The sequence below is a fragment of the Humulus lupulus genome, chromosome 6 (genome assembly GCF_963169125.1).
Source record: "Humulus lupulus chromosome 6, drHumLupu1.1, whole genome shotgun sequence".
Taxonomy (NCBI): Eukaryota; Viridiplantae; Streptophyta; class Magnoliopsida; order Rosales; family Cannabaceae; genus Humulus; species Humulus lupulus.
In genome coordinates this window covers 208,824,564-208,851,085 of record NC_084798.1, presented here as the reverse complement: position 1 = coordinate 208,851,085, position 26,522 = coordinate 208,824,564, and the positions used below count along the sequence as shown (strand labels likewise).

Below are 26,522 nucleotides of genomic sequence, written 5' to 3'. Positions count from 1 at the left end.
GTAAAATTAAAAAAAAAAAAAAATTATTAGTGTTTTCTTTTTGTTTTTATGTGATTTTCATTTGTTATATAATGTTAAAAAATAATAATAATAAATCTTTGTTTTGTTTGAAAAAAAATATATAAATAATTATTAAGCTTTACTTTTAATTTCTAAGTTAGTTTTGTTTAAATATATATATTATTCATAATACGTCACTTTTATATTCTATTCGAATTTGTGATATTTTGATAAAGTTTATTTAAACATTAAATTCTTTAAATCTCTAAAAAAAAAAAATTGAAAAATCTTAGAATTTGCTTGATTATCTCTTGAGATTTAATTTATTTTTGTTTGCATAAGCTTGTTTAAATGTTCACATGATGATTTGATGTTTTTGTGTTAAATATCTATTTTAAAAATAATTTTAACTTTTTAATTAATAACATAAGTTTTACTTTATTTGTGATTTTCTTTGAACTATTTCCATTATATAATTTTTTACTAAATCATTAGATATCACCAATTAAAAAAAAAATGTGTGTTTTTAATTTTTCTTTTGCTCGAGGACTAGCAAAATATTAAGTTTGGGGGTGTGATAACTCTACAAAATAGAGTTATTTTACCACTTTTTATATGCTAATTGTTGCTTAATTCTTGAGTTTTTAATTGATTTATTAAGTTTTTAAGTAATTTTGAATTTATTAGGCTTATTTTAATTTTATAGATTTTTGTGTGTTTTTATAATTATTTTGTTGTAAAATGTTGTAGTTAATTATTTGAATTATTATTGTTAAGTTAGTGGTAAAATAATGTTGTATTATTGAACTTAAATGTAAAATATAATTAAGTTATAATTAATATTTTCAAATAATTAAATTGATTTATTTTATAATTGAAAATATTGTATTATGATTTATTTTATATTTATTTTGTAGGGAATTTATGCTCTTGAAAGCAATGAAAAATGAGAGAAAAGTGGTATTTTTGGGAGAAAATATAGGAAAGTTGGCATTTTTGAAAACTTTCAGCCTCATGGGCCCTGCCACCTTCAAGGCCCAAGCTCCAAGGCCCACCAGCACCCCACGGTTTCCTCCTGAAGCTCACCATCACATTCAGCTGCCTACCTTCCAACAAAGCACCCAATTCCCACCATGAGTCATGACCAACTTCCTTCATCTTCACCATCACGTGCAGCTACAATCAACGAAGCTCCTTCAGCATATGCACTAATGCATTTCCTTCATCAATGCACCAAGAGACCATGAGCCTTCAGCACTTGCCGCCTGCCTCCTGCCATGCCATTTCACAGCTGCCAATTCTCATGCATGCCACTTTTTGAGCCCACAAAAAATGCTTTTGTACCATTTGTCCCCTATGACAAAAATACCACATTTTTACATCACTTTATACACATTTTACCCCAAAACATAATTATTACACCCTATAATTTACCCCTATTTACCATATTATAATTAATTAAATTAATTTAATCAATTTAATTAATTTAAATTGATTATTTTAATACCTCATTTTTGGCTATAAATAAGGGATTTAGGGAGTCCATTTTAAGGAGAGGTTACTATACCAAATTCTACACATTTCAAAACCTCTCTATTCTCTTCTTCTTCTTCTTCTTTTTGGTTATTTTCTATGTATTTTTAGAGGAAATTTTGGGGGTTTCTCCTCCAAATTTTCCTATTTATGTTTGTAATTTTTAGTTTGTATGTGTTATTCTAGTTATGTGTTTCTAATCTTTTTAAGATTATTAAGGTGATGATGAAACATTATGTAACTAGATAGTATTTATTTTGTATGTTGATTTCTCATTTTGTGTAATAAAGTTTATGGAATTTTCTTCTTCAAATATCTTCTTTCATCTTAAATATCATGTATTTTGGATTGTTAGCACATATTTACACTTTGTTCTTCATTAGTGCAAATACATAATATTCTTTGTGTAAGATATGTCATTAAATTGTACACATCCATGCTTAGAACAAAAATATTATGTTTTGCCTTATAAATAATGTTCATTGATTTATTTGTTATTTCATTAGATTGATTTACACTAAATGCTTTGAAATTATAACTTTGAAAAGTGAAGAAAAATCATATCTTTTTATAAATAATTTGTGCTTAAAATTATAAATTTATTTAGAAAATGATAGTTTGATTTATTTTAACTATCACTAAAACTTGGGAATCAATGTACTTATAAATATTATTGAACTTATATTTTGTGGATTCTAATCCTTAATAATCTTTATTTTACTATCTTGATTTCTACTTTTAATTTATGTTTATATATTGTCTTTAATTTCTTTATTATTATCTTTTATTTTATTTTTATTATACAAAAATCCCATTAATCTTTGGAACTAGGTTAGAATTTATTAATTTTGATTTAAAATAGTTTTCTCTTTTCGATTTTAGACAACTCTTTTGGGTTCGACATCCTTGCTTACACGATCACTATTCTATATGAACGATTCGTGCGCTTGCGATTTATAAATTTTTAAACATACCCGTTTTGGGTCCATCACCAAGCTTCCTAATGATCCAAAACCATCAAATCCCCAGGCTCAAACGAACCAAAAACTCAACGATTCACAAAGTCCAATTCTAAGCTTAAAACTTAAAACTTGAATTACCTCCAATTGAGTTGTTTCCAACTAAATCCTTTGGCTAAAAAGCTTCTAGTATTCCCTAGGATTGCTATGCCTTGATCCTCGCTTGATTCCGACTCCTAGAACTCAAGATTTCTTCGAAAATGCTTTAAACGGTAAAATGAACTATCGGGAAGAGAGAGAGAGATTTTCTAATGTACGGTTCTATCTGACAAGCTACTTCAAGCTTAAGTAACCTCAAATAAAACCTAATGCTCGGGGTCCCAAAAACACCCCCGGGGACACTATAGTCAAAACTCCCGGAATTTCCTCCTGATCTCAATAACTCTCAATTTATCAACAAATAACATCCTCATAACTCAATATCCCAATAAAAGACCCCCGTTATGACAAAACCGCTAATCAATAATATAAGACCGCCTCATGCCGAATAGCTCGAATATATCTCCATAATAATGGGATCTCATTCACAAATCACAATATGCACCCAAATATACAAATATGCCCTCAACAGACCAAATTACCAAAACACCCTAATAACCAAATGCGGATCCACATGCATGCATATAACATCATATTATAATATAATTCACATAAACATGCATATTACCATTTAATAACATAATAAATCAATTATGGCCCTCCCAACCTCCTAATCAAGGTCTTAATCCTTATTAGGAAATTTTGGGGCATTACACTATGTCTCTGATCTGAATGAATGCTTTAAGATTTTAAGAGAGTACGACATGAGGCTAAATCCCCAAAAGTGTACTTTCGGGGTTGCGTCGGGAAAATTTATGGGTTTCATAGTCAACACCAGAGGAATAGAGGCGAACCCCGATAAAATCAGGTCGCTACTCGAGATGCCATCACCCCGGTCGCGAAAAGACGTCCAAAGTCTGACAGGAAGGGTGGCAGCCCTTAATCGGTTCATTTCCAAATCTACCGACAAGTGTTTGCCATTATAAAACCTTCTCTGAGGAAATAAAAAATTCGAATGGACCGAAGAATGCGAACGTGCCTTCCTCGAGCTGAAAGCACATTTAGCCAAGTCGTCCGTGTTGTCCAAGCCAATAGCAAGAGAGCATCTTTTCCTTTACCTGGCTGTCAGGGAAGATGCGGCTAGCGCAGTACTAGTCCGGGAAGAAGACCGGTCTCAGAAGCCACTCTATTACATTAGCAAGAGGCTTCTCGAAGCTTAATACCGATACCCGTTGATGGAAAAAATGGCTTTCTGCCTTATTACGGCCTCCCAAAAGCTTAGACCGTATTTCCAGTCCCATTCAATCCACGTCATAACCAATCAACCTTTAAGGCAGATTTTGCAGAAACCTGAGGCATCGGGGCGTCTCTTGAAATGGACTATCGAGCTCAGCCAATTTGAGATACTATACGTGCCGCGAACTGCAGTGAAAAGCCAAGCTCTGGCTGATTTTGTGGCAGAGTGCACAGGATTCCGAGAAAAACCAGTGGAAGAACTGGTTCGAGCCTCGTGGAAAGTCTTTGTAGATGGCTCGTCTAACGAGAATGGATCCGGAGCTGGAATCATCTTGATTTCCCCAGATGGACATCGTTTCCACTCCGCGTTGCGATTCGGATTCAAAGCATCCAACTACGAATCCAAATACAAAGCTTTATTGGCTGGGCTAAGGGTGTCCCATGAGCTAAAGGCTAGCTCCATCCAGTGCTACAGCAATTCCCAACTCGTGGTAAACCAAGTATCAGAAGAATACCAAGCGCGGGGAACCAAGATGGCTGCCTACCTGTCCAAGGTAAAGAATGAGTTGTCCGCATTTGAGCACAGCCTAATTGAACAGATACCTCGGGAGCAAAATGTCAATGCTGACGCCCTGGCAAAGCTCGCCACCTCCCGGGAGGCCGAAACTCTGGGCCTGGTACCAGTAGAATTCTTGGAAAGACCAAGCATAGAGGAAGTCGGAATGGAGGTCGAAATGATCGACACCAGGCCGACCTGGATGACTCCCATAATCGAGTACCTCACAACAGGAAAGTTACCTAAGGAGTGAAACGACGCAAGGAGGGTACTTTACCAAGCTCCGAGGTATACAATGATAGACGGGACGTTGTACCGGCGTGGTCTCTCTTTACCTCTTCTACGGTGTGTTCTGCCAGGCGAAGCGAAGACCATTCTGCAGGAGATGCATGAGGGATTTTGTGGAGATCACGCTGGGGGGCAAAACCTGGCCTTGAAGGTGTTGAGGCAAGGGTTTTATTGGCCCACTCTATCGAAGGACTCGATCTCTTATGTCAAAAAGTGCGACAGATGCCAATGATTTGCCATGGTCGCCCGAGCCCCTCCAGTCGAGCTAAAGATGATCTCATCCCCGTGGCCGTTCACGGTCTGGGGGATTGATTTAATTGGTGCCTTTCCCACGGGAAAGGGAGGAGTTCGCTATGCGGTGGTGGCTATTGACTACTTCACAAAATGGGCAGAAGCAGAGCCCCTGGCGACGATTACATCAAAGAAGGTCCTCGACTTTGTGGTTAAGAGTATTGTCTGCCGATTCGGGCTGCCAAAGAAGATCGTGTCGGATAACAGAACCCAGTTCGATAGCGATCTCTTCACCGAATTCTGCGAGAGGCACGACATAGTTAAAAGCTTTTCCTCCGTGGCCTACCCCCAGGCTAATGGGCAGGTCGAGGATGTGAACAAGACACTAAAAGCGGGCCTTAAGAAGAGGTTGGATGAAGCCAAGGGAGTTTGGCCCGAACAGCTCCCCCAGGTGTTGTGGGCATACCGGACCTCGCACCGAACTTCGACGAGTCACACTTCTTTCTCCCTGGCTTTCGGGAGTGAAGTCGTCCTTCCTATCGAAACAAAGATAGCCTCGCATAGAGTCCGGGCATTTGACCAAGACCAGAACAACAAACTGCTCTGCGCGTCCCTCGACCTAATTGACGAAAAACGAGAAGCTTCGCTGCTACAGCTCACGCATTATCAATAGAAGATCACTCGTTATTTCAACTCAAAGGTCAAGAAATGTATCTTTAAGTTAGGCGACCTGGTGCTCCGAAGAGTCTTCTTAGCCGGTAAGGATCCCAAGGACGGAGTGTTGGGACCAAACTGGGAAGGACCCTATCAAATAATAGAGGTTGTGAAGGAAGGAACCTTTAAACTAGCTTGTCCTAATGGAGAAGCAGTCCCACAGACTTGGAACGCTGTACACCTAAAAAATTATTATCAGTAATACTTTTGTAAGGCTCAGTTATGAAAGCCACCTTGTTTTATTAAATAATAAGAAGTAGTTTCTTCGTATCATTGTATGCTTTCTTGAGTGTAGTGTTAGAAGAGCATGTTCCAAGTAACCAAGAAAGGTCCCTTTCTGGTTACTTGGGGGGCATATATCCTGGATACAACTAGGTCCTAAAACTTAGAAGTTGGTTTAAATTGACTAGCCGGTGTTTTTCTTAAAAAGTGCGAGGTGTCGATAAAACAAACACGAACTAAGTTTTCAAAATCAATGTCCTGGATACAACCAGGTCCTAAAACGTAGAAGTTGATTCAAATTGGTTAATCGATATTCTTTTTTTAAAAAAAACACGAGATATCAATAAAAAATTAACGTGAACTAAGTTTTTAAAATCAATGTCCTGGATACAACCAGATCCTAAAACTTAGAAGTTGATTCAAATTGGTTAATCGATGTTTTTTTTTTAAAAAAAACACGAGATATCAATAAAAAATTAACGCGAACTAAGTTTTTAAAATCATTGTCCTTGATACAACCAGATCCTAAAACTTAGAAGTTGATTCAAATTGGTTAATTGATGTTTTTTTTTTTAAAAAAAAACACGAGATATCAATAAAAAAGTAACGCGAACTAAGTTTTTAAAATCAATGTCCGGGTTACAACCAGGTCCTAAAACTTAGAAGTTGATTCAAATTGGTTAATTGATGTTTTTTTTTAAAAAAAAAACACGAGATATCAATAAAAAAGTAACGCGAACTAAGTTTTTAAAATCAATGTCCGGGTTACAACCAGGTCCTAAAACTTAGAAGTTGATTCAAATTAGTTAATCGATGTTTTTTTAAAAAAGCACGAGATATCAATAAAAAACTAACGCGAACTAAGTTTTTTAAAATCAATGACCTGGATACAACCAGTTCCTAAAACTTAGAAGTTGATTCAAATTGGTTAATCGATGTTTTTTTTTTAAAAAAAAAGCACGAGATATCAATAAAAAATTAACGCGAACTAAGTTTTTACCAAATGCGCTGAAAATAAATAACAATAATGATAAAAATAGATTAAAATGAAACGCAGGAAAACCAATTGTCTCGAGGAGAAAAAACCTCATGGTAACAAATTACAAATAAATAAATAAATAAAAAGTCCTAGGCCCCCCCAGGCCGTTCTGATGAGGTCACCCCTTCGGTCTCCTGCTCGCCTGCAGCGGAAGTCTCCTCGGTCTCAGAGGGAGGCTCCTGTTGAAGACGAGTCGTGAACTTCTCGAGGAAGGACTCCCACACCTCAGGCGCCAAGAAGGAGAAATCGCCATCCTGGTTGAAGGCCCAGCAGTGATAAAGCATGGCCTCCATGGAGGAGCTGGAAGATGCCCTCTCTGCCACGAGGGCAGCCTTGGCCTCCTCAAGCTCGATCTTCGCAGCGGCCAAGGTGGCCTGTGCAGCCTCGGCCTCCAGTTCGGTCTTCACCGCGGCCAAGGCGACCTGCGCGGCCTCTTCACTTTCTTTGACAACCGTCAGGGCAACCTTGGCATTTTGCTCTTGCTGTTGTGCGGATGCGAGAGCGACCTGAGCAGTCTGGAACTCGCCCCTGACCTCGTCAAACCTAGCCCTGGACCGAGCTATGCTGTGGTGTAGAGCCAAAGCCGCCTGCAAAGGCAAAGATAATAAGGCATGTGCTAGAGAGAAAGCAAAGAGTTAACTAAGTTAACTAAGTAAACTTACTGTGAGGGTCATCCCCAGCGAAGACTCCATGACATTCTCGGGGCTCCTCATCTCGATCTCCCGCAAGTGCCTCGGGGTGGCGTTGTAGTAATGCTCCACCGTATAGCTCACGGTCTCATAGATCGTCCCTTGGAAGGCCTCGGGGAGCTTCTCCAGAGCCTGAGTGTTGACTGGTATACGCACGGTGGGAGTGGGAGTTGGCGGGATTCCAGCTGGTGCCTCCTGTTCCCGAGTAGGGACCGGAGGTCGCGGAGGGGGTGGGGGCATGTTCTTTGTAGTTTCAGGGACCTGGCCCCTCCCCTTAGCAGGAGACTTGGAGGTGGTCCCGAGAGGAGTCTTCTTGGTCAGCCGGGGTTTCTTGACCAATGGCCCGGATGACCCGGAGAGAGGATTCCCCCCTGGAAGATGGACCGCAGGACGTTGTCTCTGGGCTGTGCTATCTCTTTGCCTGAAACAAAAAGAAGGGAGTGTTAGTATACATGTAAGGTTACTTGATCACAAGAAAAATCTAAGGGTGTATTGAAAAGGTCCCACCCTCCGAGCTAGAGGAGGAATCTATTTCCACGACCTCCAGCCGCGGAGCTTCTATGGGGGAGTCTATAACTTCGCGAATGAGAGGGGGCTCTGGGTCCGGATCCGCCTCAGGACTGGACTCCTCTACATACTGCCTAAGCCCCAGCGCGACTACACCCTCCAGAAGGGAGGGCCACGACCTAAGGTTGGTCTCGTACTCCTCAAAAAAGGCCAACTTAAAAGCCATGGTGTTGTCTACTACTAAAGTGCCCCTAGAGTGGCCCATGTCATGGCGCAACACTAGTTGATCTACACACTGGAGTAGGGTTATGTAAAGGTCTAGGTCATCTTGATGACGATGTACGAGATGGCTTAGGTTAAACCTAGCAAGTCGTAGGTCTGCAGCAGCCCTGTCTAAGTCCCTAAACAGGTATGGGTTACCTTGGCCGGAGGGGCCGGCTGCTGCCCCAAACTGGATCCGATCCACGTCGGGGCCCTGGGCAACCTCGAGAGCCCGCTTCCGATGCACGAGCGGCACCTCTTCTTCCTCATCCTGCTCGTCATTGTCCGCAGCATCCCCCTCGGGGATGGGCACCAACTCGCGAGCTGCTGGGATAGCTCGCGACTTCCTCAAGGCCAGGGTCTGGCTCGGAGAAATCAACTTGCACACCAATATCGTCTCATCAGATACGAGCTGGCAGTAGTCTTTTTCACTTGGTGGGAGCCCCGCCAAGGTCTCATATTAACCCCCGAGGATCACCGATTTGGCCGTCCTCGCAAAAATGGCTGCACGATGGTATTCAAGTCAATACACATGAAAAGAAATAAAGCAATGTGGCGATTTTGCGAGCTGAGGATAGAAAGAACTTACGAGGACAGTTGAAGTAGTGATGATCGCAGTTGTGAAACCCCGTCTACATGAAGAACTGGTCCTTGAAGTCGTTGGGGTGGCTGGGCAGCTCGATGACTGCAGGAGAGTTGGGAAAACGGGTCAGGTAGTAGAACCCGTCGCCTCGCCCCCGTTGATCTGGGTTGGATTTGAGGCAGAAGAAATAAAGGATGTCCGCTGGTGTAGGGACCTCCCATTCATGCTTCAGGAAGAGGTACCTCAGCCACGCTAGCAGACGGTAGGAATTAGGGGGCAGTTGGAAGGGAGCCAGCTTCACGTAATTCAGAAAATCCGCGAAGTACTAGTCCAGAGGTAGGAAGGCCCTGGCCTAGAGGTGTTCGTCACTCGAGGCCGCGAACTCCTCGTCGAGAGGCCTGCAGCTCCTCTCGCCCTCGAGGGGAGGTCAGACAACAAGAGCGTATGTCCCAATTTCAATGTTATGGGACAGCAGGATCTTGTTGACCCTCCCTTGGGTCGTAACTTCGAGTCTATCCTCTCCGCCTCAAAGAAGGCGTTAGGTCCCACCTCGACCTCTTTCTCCATGGTGGGATCGAAGTGGGGGATTGGAGATTCCGCAACTATCTCTTTCCCCTTACTAGCCTGCTGGGATGATGAGTCGGCATCACTCTTTTTGGGTATGTTCTTCCTGGGCCCCATCTGATCGCCTAACGAACAAAGATGAAGAAAAGTTTAAATAGGCGACCTAAAAATAGAAAAGGGAATATAGCACGAGAAGTTATTTTCGCACACGGGCTGAGGTAACCTCAACCCGCGGTGTGTGAAGCCACGCGTTGCCACGGTCATGCACCCACGTTTCCAATGGATCCCTGATTGCTCGGGATCTGTGTGTCAGGAGGGTCAGGATAATGCTTGTCTTGGAGGGAAAGTTTCAAAAAGCAAAACCGCCTAAGAAGCGTGACCCCTAAGCTACCCGATTTTGTACCCCAGAAACCTTTCGCCTTCCCCTCTCAAAACAGGCATTCCATAAAGCTACCCAGAAAATTTGCCCATAAATTATCTTGTCCTATACATCACATTCCTAGACATGTTCTCATATGGTCGATACTCCTAGGATCAAAACCTACACACAAAACACCAGCCAAAAACAACCTACAGTGTGCGACTAAGAAAGAAGTTCACCTAACAGAGAAATAGAAATAATTCTATCCGGAATGAGAGTGGCATTTGGATTGATAAACCAGAGGAAATCCAACAAGCTTTTTTGAGCTATTATCAGAACTTGTTAGGGACCTCAATGAGCAACAGAAGTAAGGTCTTTCAATCAGTAGTGGCTGCTGGACCTTTACTTTCAGAGGAGCACATTCAAGTTCTACAGCAACCTTTCACTATCCAAGAAGTTAAAGATGCCATGTTTGCCATTCCAGGTATGAAGGCTCCTGGCCCGGATGGGTTTGGGAGTTCTTTTTATCATGATAATTGGGATTTGGTGGGAGAAGGGGTTGGAACTGCTGTGATTAATTTCCTAAACACAGGGAAGATACTTAAAGAGATCAATACAACAACCATTACCCTCATCCCTAAAGTCAAGTGTCCAGATAGTGTCAAAGACTTCAGGCCAATTTCTTGTTGTAATGTGATATATAAGGCTACTACTAAAGTCATTTGCTCGAGATTAAGGCAAATCCTCCCTGAGATAATAGCAGAGAACCAAGGTGGGTTTGTCCATGGGCGATATATAGCTCATAATATTATGGTATGTCAAGACATTGTTAGGCATTACGGAAGGAAAATTGTAAACCGAGTTGCATGATCAAAATTTATTTGAGGAAGGCATACGACACCATCGAATGGGGATTCATTGAAGAAATTCTCGTTGCTTTTCACTTTCCTCGGAAGTTCATTGATCTCATTATGGTGTGTATCAAAACCCCGAGATTTTCTATATTGCTTAATGGTGAAATGCGTGGATTCTTTGAGTCTAAGAGGGGTTTGAGACAAGGTGATCTGATGTCTCCTCTCTTATTTATTCTAGGCATGGAATATATGTCTAGAATAATGAGAGAAGTGGGTTATCGGCAAGGTTTTAAATACCATGACAGATGTGCTACATTAAAGTTGAATCATATGTGCTTTGCAGATGACTTACTATTATTTTGTCACGGTGACTTCATTTCCATTTTGTTAATGTTGAAGGGCCTAAAACTCTTCTCTTCGACTTCTGGTTTGCTGCCAAATGAAGAAAAAACGGTTGTTTATTGCAGTGGTATGCAGGAGGTTGAGGTTACCCGAGTGCTCGAAATGTCAGGATATACAAGAGCTCATCTTCCTTTCAGGTATCTTGGCATCCCAGTTTGTTCAAAAAAAATATCAGCTGCTGAATGTAATGGAATTCTTGAGAAAATGGTTGCTTGGATCAAAGTTTGGAGCTCGAGGAATTTGTCATATATGGGAAGAGTTACATTAATCAATTCTGTTTTGATTACCATTCACTCTTATTGGGCCCAAATAATGATTCTTCTAAAAAAGTTGTTAAAGGATGTAGAAGCTATTTGCCGGGCTTTTCTTTGGAAGGGTTTGGCAGACATTAATGGTCCGGGTTTAGTGACTTGGCAACATGTTTGTTTGCCAAAGAAAGCAGGGGGTTTGGGCTTTAGGAAGGTCCTCAATTGGAATATGGCTGCAATGGGGAAATACGTTTGGGCAATTGCCACCAAAAAAGATAACGTGTTCGTGAAATGGATTAACAGTGTTTACTTGATGGACAGGAATTGGTGGGAGTACCAGCCACCAACTGATTGTAGCTGGTATTGGAAGAGATTAGTTGCTGTCAAAGAAGCTTTCAAAGCCAAGGCAGATCCGTCATATTTTGCAGCATTGAGGTATAGCATTAAAATTGGCCATGATTTACTATTTGATCAACCACTTGTAGTAGGTTGGAGCAAAGTGGTTTGGGATAGGCTGAGCATTTTGAAGCATAGAATTGTGCTTTGGCTGGTAATGTTGCAGAGACTTCGAACTAGAGATCGTATTCAAAAGTTTGAGCCTCTAAGGGATCAAACATGTCTGTTATGTGGAGCTAATAATGAGAGCATAGGCCATCTATTTTTTCACTGTCATTATAGTAGTGCTTGTTTGCAGAAAATTAAGCACTGGATGGGTTGGAAATCAGCTTCATTGGATCTGCTGCAATTAATTCGGTGGATCAATAAAGCAAAGAAGATGAGTGCTATTCGGAAGAACATCATGTATGCTACTCTTGCAGCTCTAGTCTACCACATTTGGAGAGTCCAGAATGATGTGTATTGGAATAAAAAATTATGGCATATTACTAATACTGTACAGAAAGTGGAAAGGGAAATACAAGTTAGGATTCCTCTTGTAATGCCAAAAAAGGCTCAAACCATAGATAGAGATTGGTTCACTTAAATCTGTAAAAAAATAGATGTAGTAGTGGTTGAGATGTGTTTGGTGTTGTAATTGGTTGGTTGTAAACTTTGGAAGTTGAGCAATACAATGATTCTTACTCATCAAAAAAAAAAAACAGAGAAATGGAAATATCAAAACGTGAAACAGGCAAAGGACTTACAGTGTTTTTGCCGTGTGAAAGTCACAAAAAGCGTAGGAATCGGAATCCTGGTGAAGCCTTTAGAATTGGATTCATGAAGAAAATCTTGTGGCAAAAGCGTAGGGATCTTTGGGATGATAACCGAAAGAAGAAAGACTTCTGAGGCTAAAAAGGAGAGAAGATGAGGAAAAAATGTCAAATAAAGGGTGGCTAATGCGGAAGGTGGCCAACCTTATATATACGTAAGAGACAAAGGAACGAGGACCGTTCGATCGCATTAATGTGAGATACGAGGGTCATAACTCGAGAGGCGAAACGACGGCCGAAGATAGGCTAGGCCATTTAATGCAATTTTCGGAAGTCGGACAGCCGCCAACCACGGCGCTCCACGTGTCTGATACCTGCGCAGTGGACGGGACATGAAGAGTCAAAAAGGAAACTTAAAAGCCCCCGCTGTGAAGGTCACAGATGACGTCATGGGTCACGAGCAGGGGCTTGGGGGGCAAATGTACGCCCTAAATATCCGCGAGCTATTGGCGAGCTGGAAAAAGGCCTAATTTGATCCGCCATGTGTAAATTGTCCACCCGGAGCTGTTGTTGCGGGTTTCCACCTGTACAGCCCGAGCTGATTAGAGAGTTAGCAATTTACTCGAAGGCATTAGGTCAGCGGTATGGATATCATGAGCTGGCGCTACATCAAGCTTGGGATGGGGCATAGATCTGACACCCGAATCCTTGTAAAGACAACCACGCAATGTAAACGTGCATATATCAGACATCACGTGTCTATTCCATTCCTGAATTCTCGGACACGCAGTATAAACGTGCGTATTCAGACATCCCATGCCTGGTTTGGGCCATGCGGCCCATTATCCCTCCTTACCTGTTGATTAGACCACACTTCACTATCACGTTTTAGGAATTAATCATCAGTGTCACAGAGATGACGTGAAGGGTAAAGAGGTCACGGGATGACCCCCTTTGCCAACCCAGGTATCCTCTCTCTATAAATACCAAGACCCTGGGCATTGCAAGGGGTTGGGATATTTTTTGTAAAGAAGTACTCTGTAAGGATTAACCAAGAGATATCAATAATATCGACTGGTCGACTAGAGGGATTTTAATCTTCGAACCACCTAAAAGAAAGGGGTGATCACCTTCCCATGTTACTAATTTCTACAGTCTAGAATTAAGTTATTTTCACATTACGGTTCACTAATTAGCACAAATCCATCATGTTTATTCGTATAATTATCTGTTGACGAAGAACCGCGTCAACACTCATATTTAGTTAGTTAGAAATTGTGTTTCCCATACTTTATTTTTTTTCTTTAATAAATTTTCCTATACAAATTAAGAAAATTATAATCCTCATATTTTTGTACAATAATAACATAAAAGTCATATTTATGAAAAAAAAAACCCCAAAAAAATAAGGGTAGTTTTGAAGATATATATTTAGCCCAGCTGTTTACAGTCACTCGACTCATTTCTCTGTCCAAAGCCCAAGATGAATGGATCAGTACCCATAGTTATTTAAGCCCACTGGGCCCAAAAATAATACTATTAATTGCATATCCAAAAATTAATACTTTTTTGGGTTAATTACATCTTCTACCGTAATCTAAAAAAAAATTCGTTTTATACGGTAATATTAACAAATTACAAAAATACGGCATTCACTACCTACCACCCGTGTGTATATATATATATATATATTAACCCTTTGTTTTACTTTTTTATTTCAATTTTTAATAAGAATTAGGCATATCAAATAATATAATAATAAAAGTAATAATAATTATAGTTACTACCTTCAATAAAATAAAATAAAATAAAGTAATTTATTTTATTTTATTTAAAATAAATATATTTATTAATATTTATACAATTACTCAAAAAATAAATAAATATTTATACAAATTACAAATATACTGTTAATTAAAATTAACATTAATAACTATATGTTACAATATATAGTTAAAGATAATCACAATATTATTATTCTTTATAAAAATATTATATATTTTTTTTAAATCATAGCTAGTCAAGTATCAACACTCCATGTTAAACCAAAATCATAATCTAATCCAAGTTTTAAGTTTTGTTACAAAAATATATTTAAAGTTAAAAAATTAGTTTTGTAAATCTTTGTAATAATCATGTTAAATTAATTTATAAATATTTATGTAAATGTGAGTTACAAAAATAAACTTTTTAGTTGTGAAATTAGTTTTGTAAATTGTTGTTACAAAAATGTAAAACTTGTTTAAAGAAAAATATTGTATTTCACCACTATATTCAATAAAGTGTTTTATAAATAATGAATATCTTAAATTTATATTTTTAAGTTGTATAGCATAAATATGATGTTTCATGTAATTTTTTGGTACAATATTGTAACAATATGAAAAAGTATAATAATTTTATGTATATTTTGTTTATGATTTCTTAACTATAAAATATTTTCGTAAATATTAGTTACAAAAATATCTTTCTTAGTTGTAAAACTAGATTTGTAAATTATTGTTACAAAAATAAAAAATTTAGTTACAAATTTGTTTGTAAGTTTTATCTACAAAAAAAAAAAAAAAAAAAAATTACAATTCAATAACTGATTTTGAAAATATTATTTACAAATACGTAACAGATATTTACAAGTTCGTAACATATATTTACTAGTTTGTAAACGTTGATCACAAGAAATTGTATTTTACAGCTTTTATTTATGATTTTGCCACTCCGTATTTACAATTTTGCCATTCCGTGTTTTTATCCAAAAATTCCGTGTTTTTCAGATTTTTTTTAACTTTTAGTGCATTTTTGTAAATTTCCCTACTTTTTTTTGGGTGTCCTCCATTTCTACATTTACATGTGTACATTACACGAATTTTTTTTCGTCATAAATATGGGAAAAAAAGTTCTTTCAAATATATGGCAATTTGATCAAATAAATTTTTTATGCGATTTTTTTTTTATTTAGTTAAAGTTTTATATGATATTTCTCTAGAATCTACATAAGTAAAAATTCTATATTCTTATATTTCAAATATATATTTCCTTTAAACGCCTATCTCCACCCATTCTCTCCCTCATCAACAAGTTTAATTTTTTGTGACCAAATTTCCATCAAAAAATAATAATGACAAAATCCATATATAGATTTTTTTTCACATCTAATAACTAACATAATCAAGTTTTAGGTTCAATAACATCGTGATTAACTATGTTACATTCATCTTCTCTGACTCCATTGAGTTTCCAACAACAAATAACCTCGAGAATAAATCACAACGAAAGCTCGAAATTTTTTGAAACTTTTATATAAATTCGATCGTGATTTCGTTGATTTTGTGATGCCCAATGAAAAAACTAGCATATTTGTGATTCCAATTAAAAAAAAATCAAGGATTTCAATCAATTTCTAGATTGATTCTTGAATTTGATTTTTATTTTTTAATATGAAAATCCTGTCACAATTGCCAGTAACAGATTTTGTCAATTTCAGAAGGATAACTAATTATTTTAATCTATAACAAGTTTTTTTTTAAAAAATAAATAAATAAAATCGGTGACTAATTAGTTAGTAACATAATAGTATCCAGTCATTAACGTTATCAGTAATAGTAGCTGGTTACTAATGTTTTTAGTAATAAGACACTATATGCTACTAATTTAGTAACCATATTTCAACTAGTATCTTATACTTACCTAAAACTAAAAATATTGCTAACTAGTTACTAAACCAGAAAGAAGTAAAATCCAAAAACATCACAACAACTAAAAATAAAATAGTATTATAATATTAACCAATTACTATATTCTCAGTAAGAAGAAGAAGAAGAAGAAAAACATGACAATAACCACTTAGGAATCAAAATACAAATAAATAGACTCATTATTACAAACAGAATACTAGAAAGAAAATCACATTTAAAATAGTAATTATAGAAGAAGAAGAAGAATAAGTGTATAATGATAATGACAGTCAATGGTTTATACTTTTTTGGACCCTGTGTTTTGTCTCATTACTTGTTTGGACTCTGTGTTTTGTCTCATTACTTATTTGGACCTTGTGTTTTGACAAATTATTTTTTGGACCTTATGTTTTGTAAAATTGTTAAAATAAAACCATAAATTCAATTTTGATGAAGAAAAAATTGAATATAATAACACAGTTTTTAAGCAGAATGATTTTATTTTTGTTCTGAATTGTTAGTTTGGTAAATTATTTGTGATTTTAGTTGAGAAAACATTGACCAAAATCGGGTTTATGGTTCTATTTTAACCATTTTACAAACACATAGGGTCCAAAAAATAATTTGTCAAAACGTAGGGTCCAAACAGGTAATGAGACGAAACACAGGGTCCAAAAAGGTATAAACCCTAATGACAATGATAAAAACACATAAAAAAACTCATTCACAAACTTAAACAAATCTCTTGTGACTTTGTCCAAAACTTCTATTTTATCCCTCATATAAGAAATTTTTTGGGAATAATTTCCAGGAAATGAGCTTTGGGATTCATCAAGCCTCTCATCACTTTCTGCATAAGATTTTTAAGAAAGTGAAAAGATACTCTATAGGATTGTGTATGATCTCTCTTATCTCACAAGTCAAGTGGTCACTATTTATAGAGTTTTGAAGGTCTTTTGAATTTAAATTCATCGAAAAACAACCCTAGTTGTTATAAGATTTGATTTAGAAATGTTTATGAACATAAATAGAAGATTTGCGAGTAACTAGGTCAATTGACCACGTCCCGGCCATTATAAAACAACTCCAAAATGGAGTTGTTATGTGATAGACAACTTGTATCTTGTCCAGGATCGACCTTGGGCTAAGGTGGGCTAGACCCACGCCTAGGGCCCTTTTAGCCCAAGGGCCCATTTTTTTAACATTTTTTTTAAAAATACCATAAATTTTTATAAAGCTTTTACAAAAATGGCCCTTAATCCCCAATTTTTTCTATGACCCAAAACTCTTCAGGGCGACCTTGATTTTGTCCTTGGGCAACATATCACCAATCTTGCTGCCTACACCCCTCTTTTTAGTACTCTGAAATGCAAAAATCTCTCAAATCTCGTAGAATGTAAATCCTATTATTTATACACTTTTAGATGGTATAATTTGGTGAATCAAAGCTATAAACACCATATGTTACAAATCCTCTTCAAAATCAAAGATGTGTAACTCTTGTACACATCAAAAGTGTAAGTTACGAATCTTGTAATCTTAAGTTACTAACATTTGTAACTTCTCAAACTCTTTTTATTTTTTTGAGGGGTCCTTTATTTAATCATAACAAAAATATTATTTTGTATTATAATTTAAATAATATAAAATTGGCGAGTTCTCCGATGCACCCCATTTCTGTTTTTCGACGCTTTGATGATTTTCGGTACAATTTTTTTTATGATTATGTATATTTTCGTTATTTAGAACATCTTGTGAATTTTCTAAAAAAATTGAATAATTTACAATACTAAAAATAATATTCAAATAGACTACTTTCTACTTGCATAAAAAAAAAAATCAGTCACATGTACAACAAATTATATAAAACTTGTTTTCGACATTGTAAATTACGTGAAATTTTCCAAAAATTTATAGAATATTTTAAATAACAATAATTTATACAGTATTTAAAAATAATTGTACTGAAAATCATCCGGATACCGAAAAAAGTAGGGTGCATCGGTGTACTCCACTTCAGTGGCGCATTGGAAAAGCCACTGCAACATTTATATAGGTAAGACCAAAATTAAGTTTAAAGACGAAAATGGAAATTATAATATATATTTTTTTAGCAGTTGGTGAAGAAAAATAAAAAAAGAGTCCACTTTCTCCACTATAGTGAGATAAAATAAAATGAATTTAGTGTGCAGGAAGAAAGGTAATGATTCAACAAGACAATAACGCCCTCATCACGAAGGCTGATTCACCAAAGCCTGCCCTGTCCTTTTCGGCTTCGTACAATATCTGTGACCGACTGACCGCCCCATACCCACAAAACGATTCCACAATCCCAATTATTTTCACTTCTTTATTATTTATTTATTTATTTTCTTTAAATGAGAAAGGGAAACTTTGTTTGTTTACGTAGAAAATTTCATAAAATATTTGATTAAACTGTATCTTAAATAATATTAAACTTTGTCGCGTGTAATGGATCGTGGACCGACTTATCTCTTATAATTTCAAGATTTATTATATGAAATATAATTTATTATTAGCATGCATTGAAATCGTGATTCCTAAAACAAAAAATAATAGTAATGATAAGAGAGAGAGTAAAATTTTTTAATTAATTATTATAAAATAGGGTGAGAGATTTTCTTTTTTTTCTTTTTTCTTTTCTACGATTAAGATTTGATCTTTCTAAAGATGGAAATAAGCAAATATAATAATGTTGTCGAACCATACTAATTGGGTTTTAAAAGAAGACCGCATAATTAGTCAACCCTAGCTATATCTCAGTTTCTCTTCCATTACAAAACTTTGATTAATTTTTTATTTTTTAAATATGGGTGTCAATATAAACCTTCTGATCGTTATGCTTTAGATAATTTATAAATGTTATTTATTCATCGTACTAATTTTAGTATGATTATAGTCCTATTAAGTTAGCATCGAGCACTATTGAACAATACCGTCAAGCAAAATCAATTTTAAGTAAACTTCAGAGTTTTATATTTGAAAAAAATCATAAAAAATGCTTAAAAATTATGTCCAAATTAGTTTAAAATGCAGTATTTAATATCTTAAGTGAAAAATATATTACTATATTTAAGAAATAATTACTTACGCATATATTTATACTCTAAAAAATCATCAAAATTTATATTACTTTGGGTATTGTGTTGATTTTTACAAGATGGCCGAAGTTATGGAGACTTGGTGGTGGCTGTTGTGGGAGAATAAAATGGTGTGATGGTGGTTTCCGTGAGGGTGAACCGAGAGAGAAGAAAAAATAGGAAAGAAAGGGTATTTTGGGGAAGTTAGGAAAATTTAGCATCATTTTTTAATTTATATAATGTTTAGCATCGTTTTTAATTAGCAATAGGCATTATGTGAAATTTTGCTCATAAAAATGTATCTTCAAAATAATTACTTGTATTAATTAAATCATTAATGTCACATCACTTTACTTACTTGTATTAGTGTCAATAATTAACAAAATAATAATTAAAAGTTGAGTTGTGATGTTTCACGTGTGAGAGACATTGAATTATTTGGATTTTTACTAAATATTTAGACAAACCAAGCCTGTAATTACATTAAAAAGTAATCAGACTTATAATAGGAATGCCAATGAGGGTGACAATTTCCAAATATAACCCTAGATATGTCGACCCAATAAAAATGCAGCATTTTGCTCAACTATAATTATATAGCATTAGAATATACCTTTGGCACTGAGATGTTCATAATCTTTTGTAAGTTTCTTTTATTCCTTAATAATTAGGGTGGGAGTTCTCCTAATTATATTAATATATATAAATATAGGATAATTTTTTTTACAGGACTTCACTTTAAATCTTATTGGTAGGGCTTTCAGTATTTCTCGATCCGTGAACAATTTTCGGCGCGACTTTTTTTTATGACCGTATATATTGTAGTTATATAGAGTATCCTGCAAATTTTCAGAAAATTCCGAATAGTTTACAGTATCGAAAACTAGGTTCAAACATGTTGTTTTCCACTTGCATAAAAAAAATTAGTCACGCGTGCAACAACATGTTTGAATCTAGTTTTCGGTACAGTAAACTATTCAGAATTTTCTGAAAATTTACAGGATGCTCTAAATAGCTACAATATACATGGTCATAAAAAAAAAATCGCGCCGAAAACTGTTCACGGGTTGTAAACACTGAAAACCCTACCGGTAGGACTTAAAGTGAAGCCCCTAGAGGAAAATTCTCTTATAAATATATTCCTTATTTTATACATTTTGTCTTTTAGACTTTGATAAATCTGCCTATAAATAAATAATGTTGATGCATGATTTTAACAGAAAAAACTGTGTGTTTATTATGGCTTGGATAATTTGATGACATTATTATGAACTTATTTCTTTGTCATATGCAACTTTTAATAATTATGTATATATATATTGCTATTGGTCTTAGTCATAATTTATTAAGTATATTCAGAAAATTTCTTGATAAATCACAATACTAATTAAATCTCATACTTAAAACATTTGTATTATCATTCATTAATAAAATCTACTATTGGTTACTAATCTTTATCCAAATATTAATATAGGAAATTTTATCTCTCTTTTTATAATATATATAGGGACCGCTATAATTATACACATTCTCATGGTGAATAATACATTTTTACCTACGTGGATAAATTATTATTCTAATTTTTTTTTATGTGATGGTATTTATTGTGGTCATTGGTCACCTTATCATATTTTTTTGAAAATTTACAAGAAGTTCATTATGACTACAATGACTACTGTCATGTAAAAAAACTGAGATTATAACTTACTTTCATAGGTAAAAATGTATGATTTACTAAAGTAGTCCATAAAAAATATGCACTATTATAGCCATACCATATATTATATATCAATTATTGAAATTTATTTATTTTATAGCTATCAACTCTAAATAAACTCTTTTCTCAACAAAAAATAAAACTCTAAATAAAATCATAATTAAAAAAAAAATCTTATCACATTATTATATAACTATTTAGTTTTTTTTTCTTATATATAATTAAGTGCAATCCACATAATGTTAAAAGTTCAAATATCAAAACCCCTTTTTTCTAAAAAATAAATATCCAATCCCTTTGTCCCAAAAAAAAACAAAATATGTATTAGATTTTTCATCAATATCTAATGTTTAATTAATTTCGTAATTATGCCTTAAAGGAAATATCAAAGAAACGTCATCCACATGATTGACTGTTCTTGTCCAAAAAAAAAATGAATTGACCAAAATAGCCTTAGAAGATAGAATCGAAAATTGAACAGAACATATCAATAAACTTAACGCGGTTGGCCGACCACTTCGTCTATTCCACCTGTCACTTCTGAAGGCCCGTTTAGTGATTTGCTAGCACAAAATAATATTAATTTATTTATTTATGGTCCCGAGGGCAATTCTGTCCAACTATAAAATATTGTCCACCCTATCCAGCTCACGCACATGATGACGTGTACATCCAATTAACTAACCTGGTTTTCAGTTGCGAGCCCTTATCTATGTGGATTTTTCTCATTCGTCCTCCATTTACTGACGTGGCATAAGAATTTTTTTTCCTTCCCAATCTGCAACATTATGGTATTTTATTCTTGATTTTGCAGAAGTGTCCTTATGTTATATTGTTACGGGGCACTATGTCCCATTACAATATTTTATGTTACAAGTACTTGGTTATATTTCAATAAATATTATGTCGCATATTTCAGGTGATAAAATATTATATGTCGCCTCAATTAAAATAAAGTGAATGATTTAATAAAAATAGTATTTAATCAGAGCGTGCATAAAAATATTATCTTATGTGGTGTTTATAGTAACATTCCATATTTGTACTTCTAAATTATACAACTTGATTAGTAAAAAGCAATTTGGATTTATCAATTGTACTTAAAATAGTAATTATAGTATGTCACATTACCACTTGTGCTTCTACTTGTTCGATGATGAAGTTTGAATGTCATATATTTTTTTTTTAAAAAGTATAAAATAAATAATGATCGGAATTTGTTAATATACTAAAATAATGTCTCTTAACATTATTACTACCTTATTGCAATACACTAACAATAGAATTGATTATATTTTCATTAGCCATATGTAATTTTAAAAGAAGATGTCAAATGTTCTAATTTTTGTAGGGTTGAATAAATGCTACTTCAACTCTAACTATCTCATCTATTATTCTTTAGGGTGTTTGGTATGAGATAAAATGAATGTGAGAATGAGAATCTAAAACACTTTTCATGTTTGGTTCAATTTTTTAGAAAGTAAAATTAATAATATTTTGAAATCGTACATATTTGGTATCTTGTATTTTAAAATCCTACATATTTGGTACCCTAAACTCAAATTTAATTAATAAAATTTTACTAATTTAATCAAACTGCTGTCAATTATATAAGTTCCAAATTTAAATTTAATTACTTAATTATATATAACTAATAACAGTTTGATCATATTGACAAAATTTTATTTATCAAATATGAGTGTAGGGCATCAAATATGTATAATTTTAAAATATAAAATACCATATAAATATTATTGAAAACAGAAAGTACCAAAATAATACTTTACAAAAACACAATATAACAAAAGACTAAATTCTCTTCACATACTTTCGTGTTCATACCAAAATCCTCCTACCAATTAATATCACCTCATCCAAATATTTCTATCTATCACTATTTTACTGATGATAAACAGTACATAGTAGTAATAATAGAGTATATAGTACTATCAAATCTTCTACCCAAACGAAAAAAAAAATCCTCACCAATCACACCCCAGTCTGCCCATATTATTGTTCTTGGTCTTCGTGTAGCTTGATGCATTTTCGCAATTAAAATTAGGTAGGTTACCTAATGTTTTTGTAAATAATCTATTTGTTACTTTGTGTTTACAATAATGTTTATTTGGCATTCTGTATTTTAAAATCGTACAAATTTGATACCCTAAATTTAAATTTAATTAATAAAATTTTACCAATTTAATCAAACTGCTATCAATTGTATGAGTTTCAAATTCAAATTTAATTACTTAATTACATATAATTGATGGCAGTTTGGTCATATTGTCAAAAAATTTATTAATCAAATCTAAGTCTAGGGTATCAAATATATATGACTTTAAAATACAGAGTACCATATGTGTATTATTGAAAAAAGAGGATACTAAAACGATACTTTGCAAAAATAAATGGTATCAAATAAGTAAATTCCCTTAAAATTAAATTAAGAGGGTAATGTAATGCCAAAAAATTGGTGTAATGCTATATTTAGTTTATCTTATAAAAAAAATATAACTTTAATGGTATTTCAAAAAGTATGTAAATTTGATACATGCTAAAAATTATGCTAAAATTGGCACAAAATATAACATGAGCAAATTTGTCACATCAATAAATACTATTTTTTTATTTACTATATTTACTAATTGAGTAATTCACAATTAATAATTAACTATATATTTTTTTTAATATCAAATTTTTTGGAGTACATAGAATAAAAACAATTAATTTTTGTATATTTTTAATAAATATTAAATAAATTATTATTTTTTATATTAATTTACATCTTATGCAGTCAAACACAATTATAACTATTGGCTCAAATATACCATTAATTCATTTTTTTTAAATAATTTTTGCTTGCATTGTAGATTTATAAAACTATAAATGTAGCACACAACATATATCCCCCAGTCAACGAGGCATCTTTATTTATTCAGCCATAAAAGACCATACATAACTTATTACTTATGGCAACAAATTACAACATAAAAACAAAAAGTAACAAATCTATCTCTCTTTATTTATTATTATTTTTTATAAAAAAACAAAATAAATTCAATACATTTATAGTCTAAAAAATAAAAAATTGAAGACGCCCATTATACCCTCTCTCCCCAGTCGCAGTTATCCATCACAATGGCACACGTGTGGGACCCGCGTCGGCACAGACGTTTGACAGCTGCGACTCTGAAATATAATAATGATAAAAGATTTATCAAATTACTTCATTGGGTAAATAAAAATTAAAAAACTGTAAAAAAAACTAAAATAAATTAATTTAAAAATTTTATCTAAATTAAAACTTTTTTGGTGGACAGAAACGTTCCACGTGGAACACTACTATTCGATAGCGGAAAGATTTTCTTCTTCTCTGACCAAATAGATAAAACACTCTACTCTGCTTTGCTTTTCTCTAATAACTTCAAACCATTTCATTCGAGTAACAAGAAAGCTCTCTTCTCTTTTTCTCCACAACTTCAGCTAAGAAGAAACGAGAGACCGTAAAACGACGACGTTGACGGTAACGGTGACGGAGAATAAAAGTAAAGAATAATTGTTTGCCATGGGGTTAATTGGTAACGCCGGAGGAGGTTGGGGTATCGCGGGGAGGCCTTGTGACTCGTGCAAATCGGCTGCTTCGGCAGCCGTGTTCTGCCGAGCTGACTCGGCTTTCTTGTGTCTCAGCTGCGACGCCAAGATCCACTGCGCCAACAAGCTGGCGTCGCGTCACGAGCGAGTTTGGGTCTGCGAGGTCTGCGAGCAAGCCCCCGCCGCCGTCACCTGTAAGGCTGACGCCGCTTCCCTCTGCGTCTCCTGCGACGCTGACATCCACTCCGCTAACCCCCTCGCCCAGCGCCACGAGCGAGTTCCCGTCGAGCCATTCTATGACTCGACGGACTCCATCGTCCGCTCCTCAGCCGCGCTTAATTTCTTCGCGGTACCTGCTAGTGGCGCGTGCTCTGACGAGACTGGTGGAGGCGCGTGTCGTCCCGACGAGGAAGTCAGTGTCGTTGATGCTCCTACGCCGTGGATGATTTCTAATCCTAATTTTGGTTCCAAGCTCATGGCGGAGGCACCTGATGTTGTGAAATCAACCGATCATTTGTTCTTCTCTGAAATGGATTCGTTTCTGGATTTTGATTACCCGAGCACGATCCACTCTAGCTCCGTAACCGATAGCGTCGTTCCGGTTAAAATTAAACCGAATCCTCCATCTCCGATAGTAAACAACTCGGAAAATTACTTCGACCTCGATTTTTGCAGATCCAAGCTCTCTTCCTTCAACTACCCCGCCCAGTGTCTCAGTCAAAGCGTAATTTTCAATCCCGTACCTCTTGTTTATTGTCCCAGAAAGTAATTAAGAAAATGTTAAAAGTTCAAAAATACTGATTCGCCTTACATTAAATAATTTCAGGTCTCATCGTCGTCACTAGATGTGGGAGTAGTCCCCGACGGAAGCTCCATGTCCGAAATCTCTTTCTCTTTCGGTCGAAGCTTGAGCCAGAACAACAACGTCTCGTCCACCGATCCAATTCCGAGCATCTCGGCATCAACGAACTCGTCCGAGCCGACTCAGCTCTGCGGATTGGATCGGGAGGCCAGAGTTTTGAGGTACAAGGAGAAGAGAAAGAACCGAAGGTTCGAGAAGACGATTCGCTACGCTTCGAGAAAAGCTTACGCCGAAACCCGTCCAAGAATCAAAGGCAGGTTCGCCAAGCGAACCGAAACAGAGGCCGATCTCGACCTCGAACCAATCTACGGCTCGGCCGCTGCTGCAGCAGCTTTTATAGCCGAGTCTCAATACGGCGTCGTTCCAACGTTTTGATTCGGACGACTCCAATTCCCAACCCAAAAAAAAAAAAAAATTGGCCTTGGGCTCTGTTTGGATATCTTCTTCTTCTTCATCATCATAATCTTCTACTATGCTTAGTTCTTCCAAAAAAATCATGATCTTGTACTTCACTGATGTGATTCCTTGATCTTGTTTTTAGAATAATCGTACGGTCTAAAAGTGTTTTCTGAATATTAGTATTATTACGTAATGTTTTTTTTTTTAATCTGATGGTAGAGTTACAGGCTTTTACAGCCTTTGATATATATATTTATAAATATTGTAATTTTGTTTTTAATTTTTGAAGCTGTTTTTTTAGAGCTTAAGCAGCCAAGTGTAACTCTTCTCTTTGTATCTAATGCCAGTAATTAAACTCTTTTAAGTTTATGATCTCAAATCAGTTTCTTAATTCTGATTGGTTTAAGCCCCACCACCATTTTTCTACTATTTAATTATTTGATTTAATATTATTAGTGGTCTGAAAGTGCCAGGGTCTCTAGCCAATTATATTTATTTAGTAATGTGGGAATATTGTCATTATTATTATTATGGATTAAATAATGGCTTGGACTTTGGTGTAAACCTATAAATTAAGAGTGTGGTGGGCTCAGTAATAATAATAATAATACTATTTAGTAAAGATACTCTTTCTAGTTAATAATAATAATATTTAGTAAAGATGCTCTTTCTAGTTAATTCCTGAAA

The 26,522-nt window shown here is 35.3% G+C and overlaps 1 protein-coding gene across 1 annotated transcript; it reads left to right on the top strand.

The window, feature by feature from the left end:
* The first annotated feature begins 24,400 nt into the window (after nt 1-24,400).
* LOC133783071 (zinc finger protein CONSTANS-LIKE 5) lies at nt 24,401-26,214 on the top strand. Its single transcript, XM_062222605.1, has 2 exons — nt 24,401-25,298; nt 25,401-26,214. Exons 1-2 carry the CDS (start codon nt 24,549-24,551, stop codon nt 25,809-25,811), a joined length of 1,161 nt encoding a protein of 386 aa, XP_062078589.1. The 5' UTR covers nt 24,401-24,548; the 3' UTR covers nt 25,812-26,214.
* The last annotated feature ends 308 nt before the right edge of the window (nt 26,215-26,522 follow it).

Excerpts from the sequence above, each read along its gene's own strand:
- LOC133783071 (XM_062222605.1), top strand. The coding sequence starts at position 24,549 with ATGGGGTTAATTGGTAACGCCGGAGGAGGTTGGGGTATCGCGGGGAGG. Across the intron at positions 25,299-25,400 it reads CCCAGTGTCTCAGTCAAAGC|GTCTCATCGTCGTCACTAGA; the intron begins GTAATTTTCAAT and ends AAATAATTTCAG.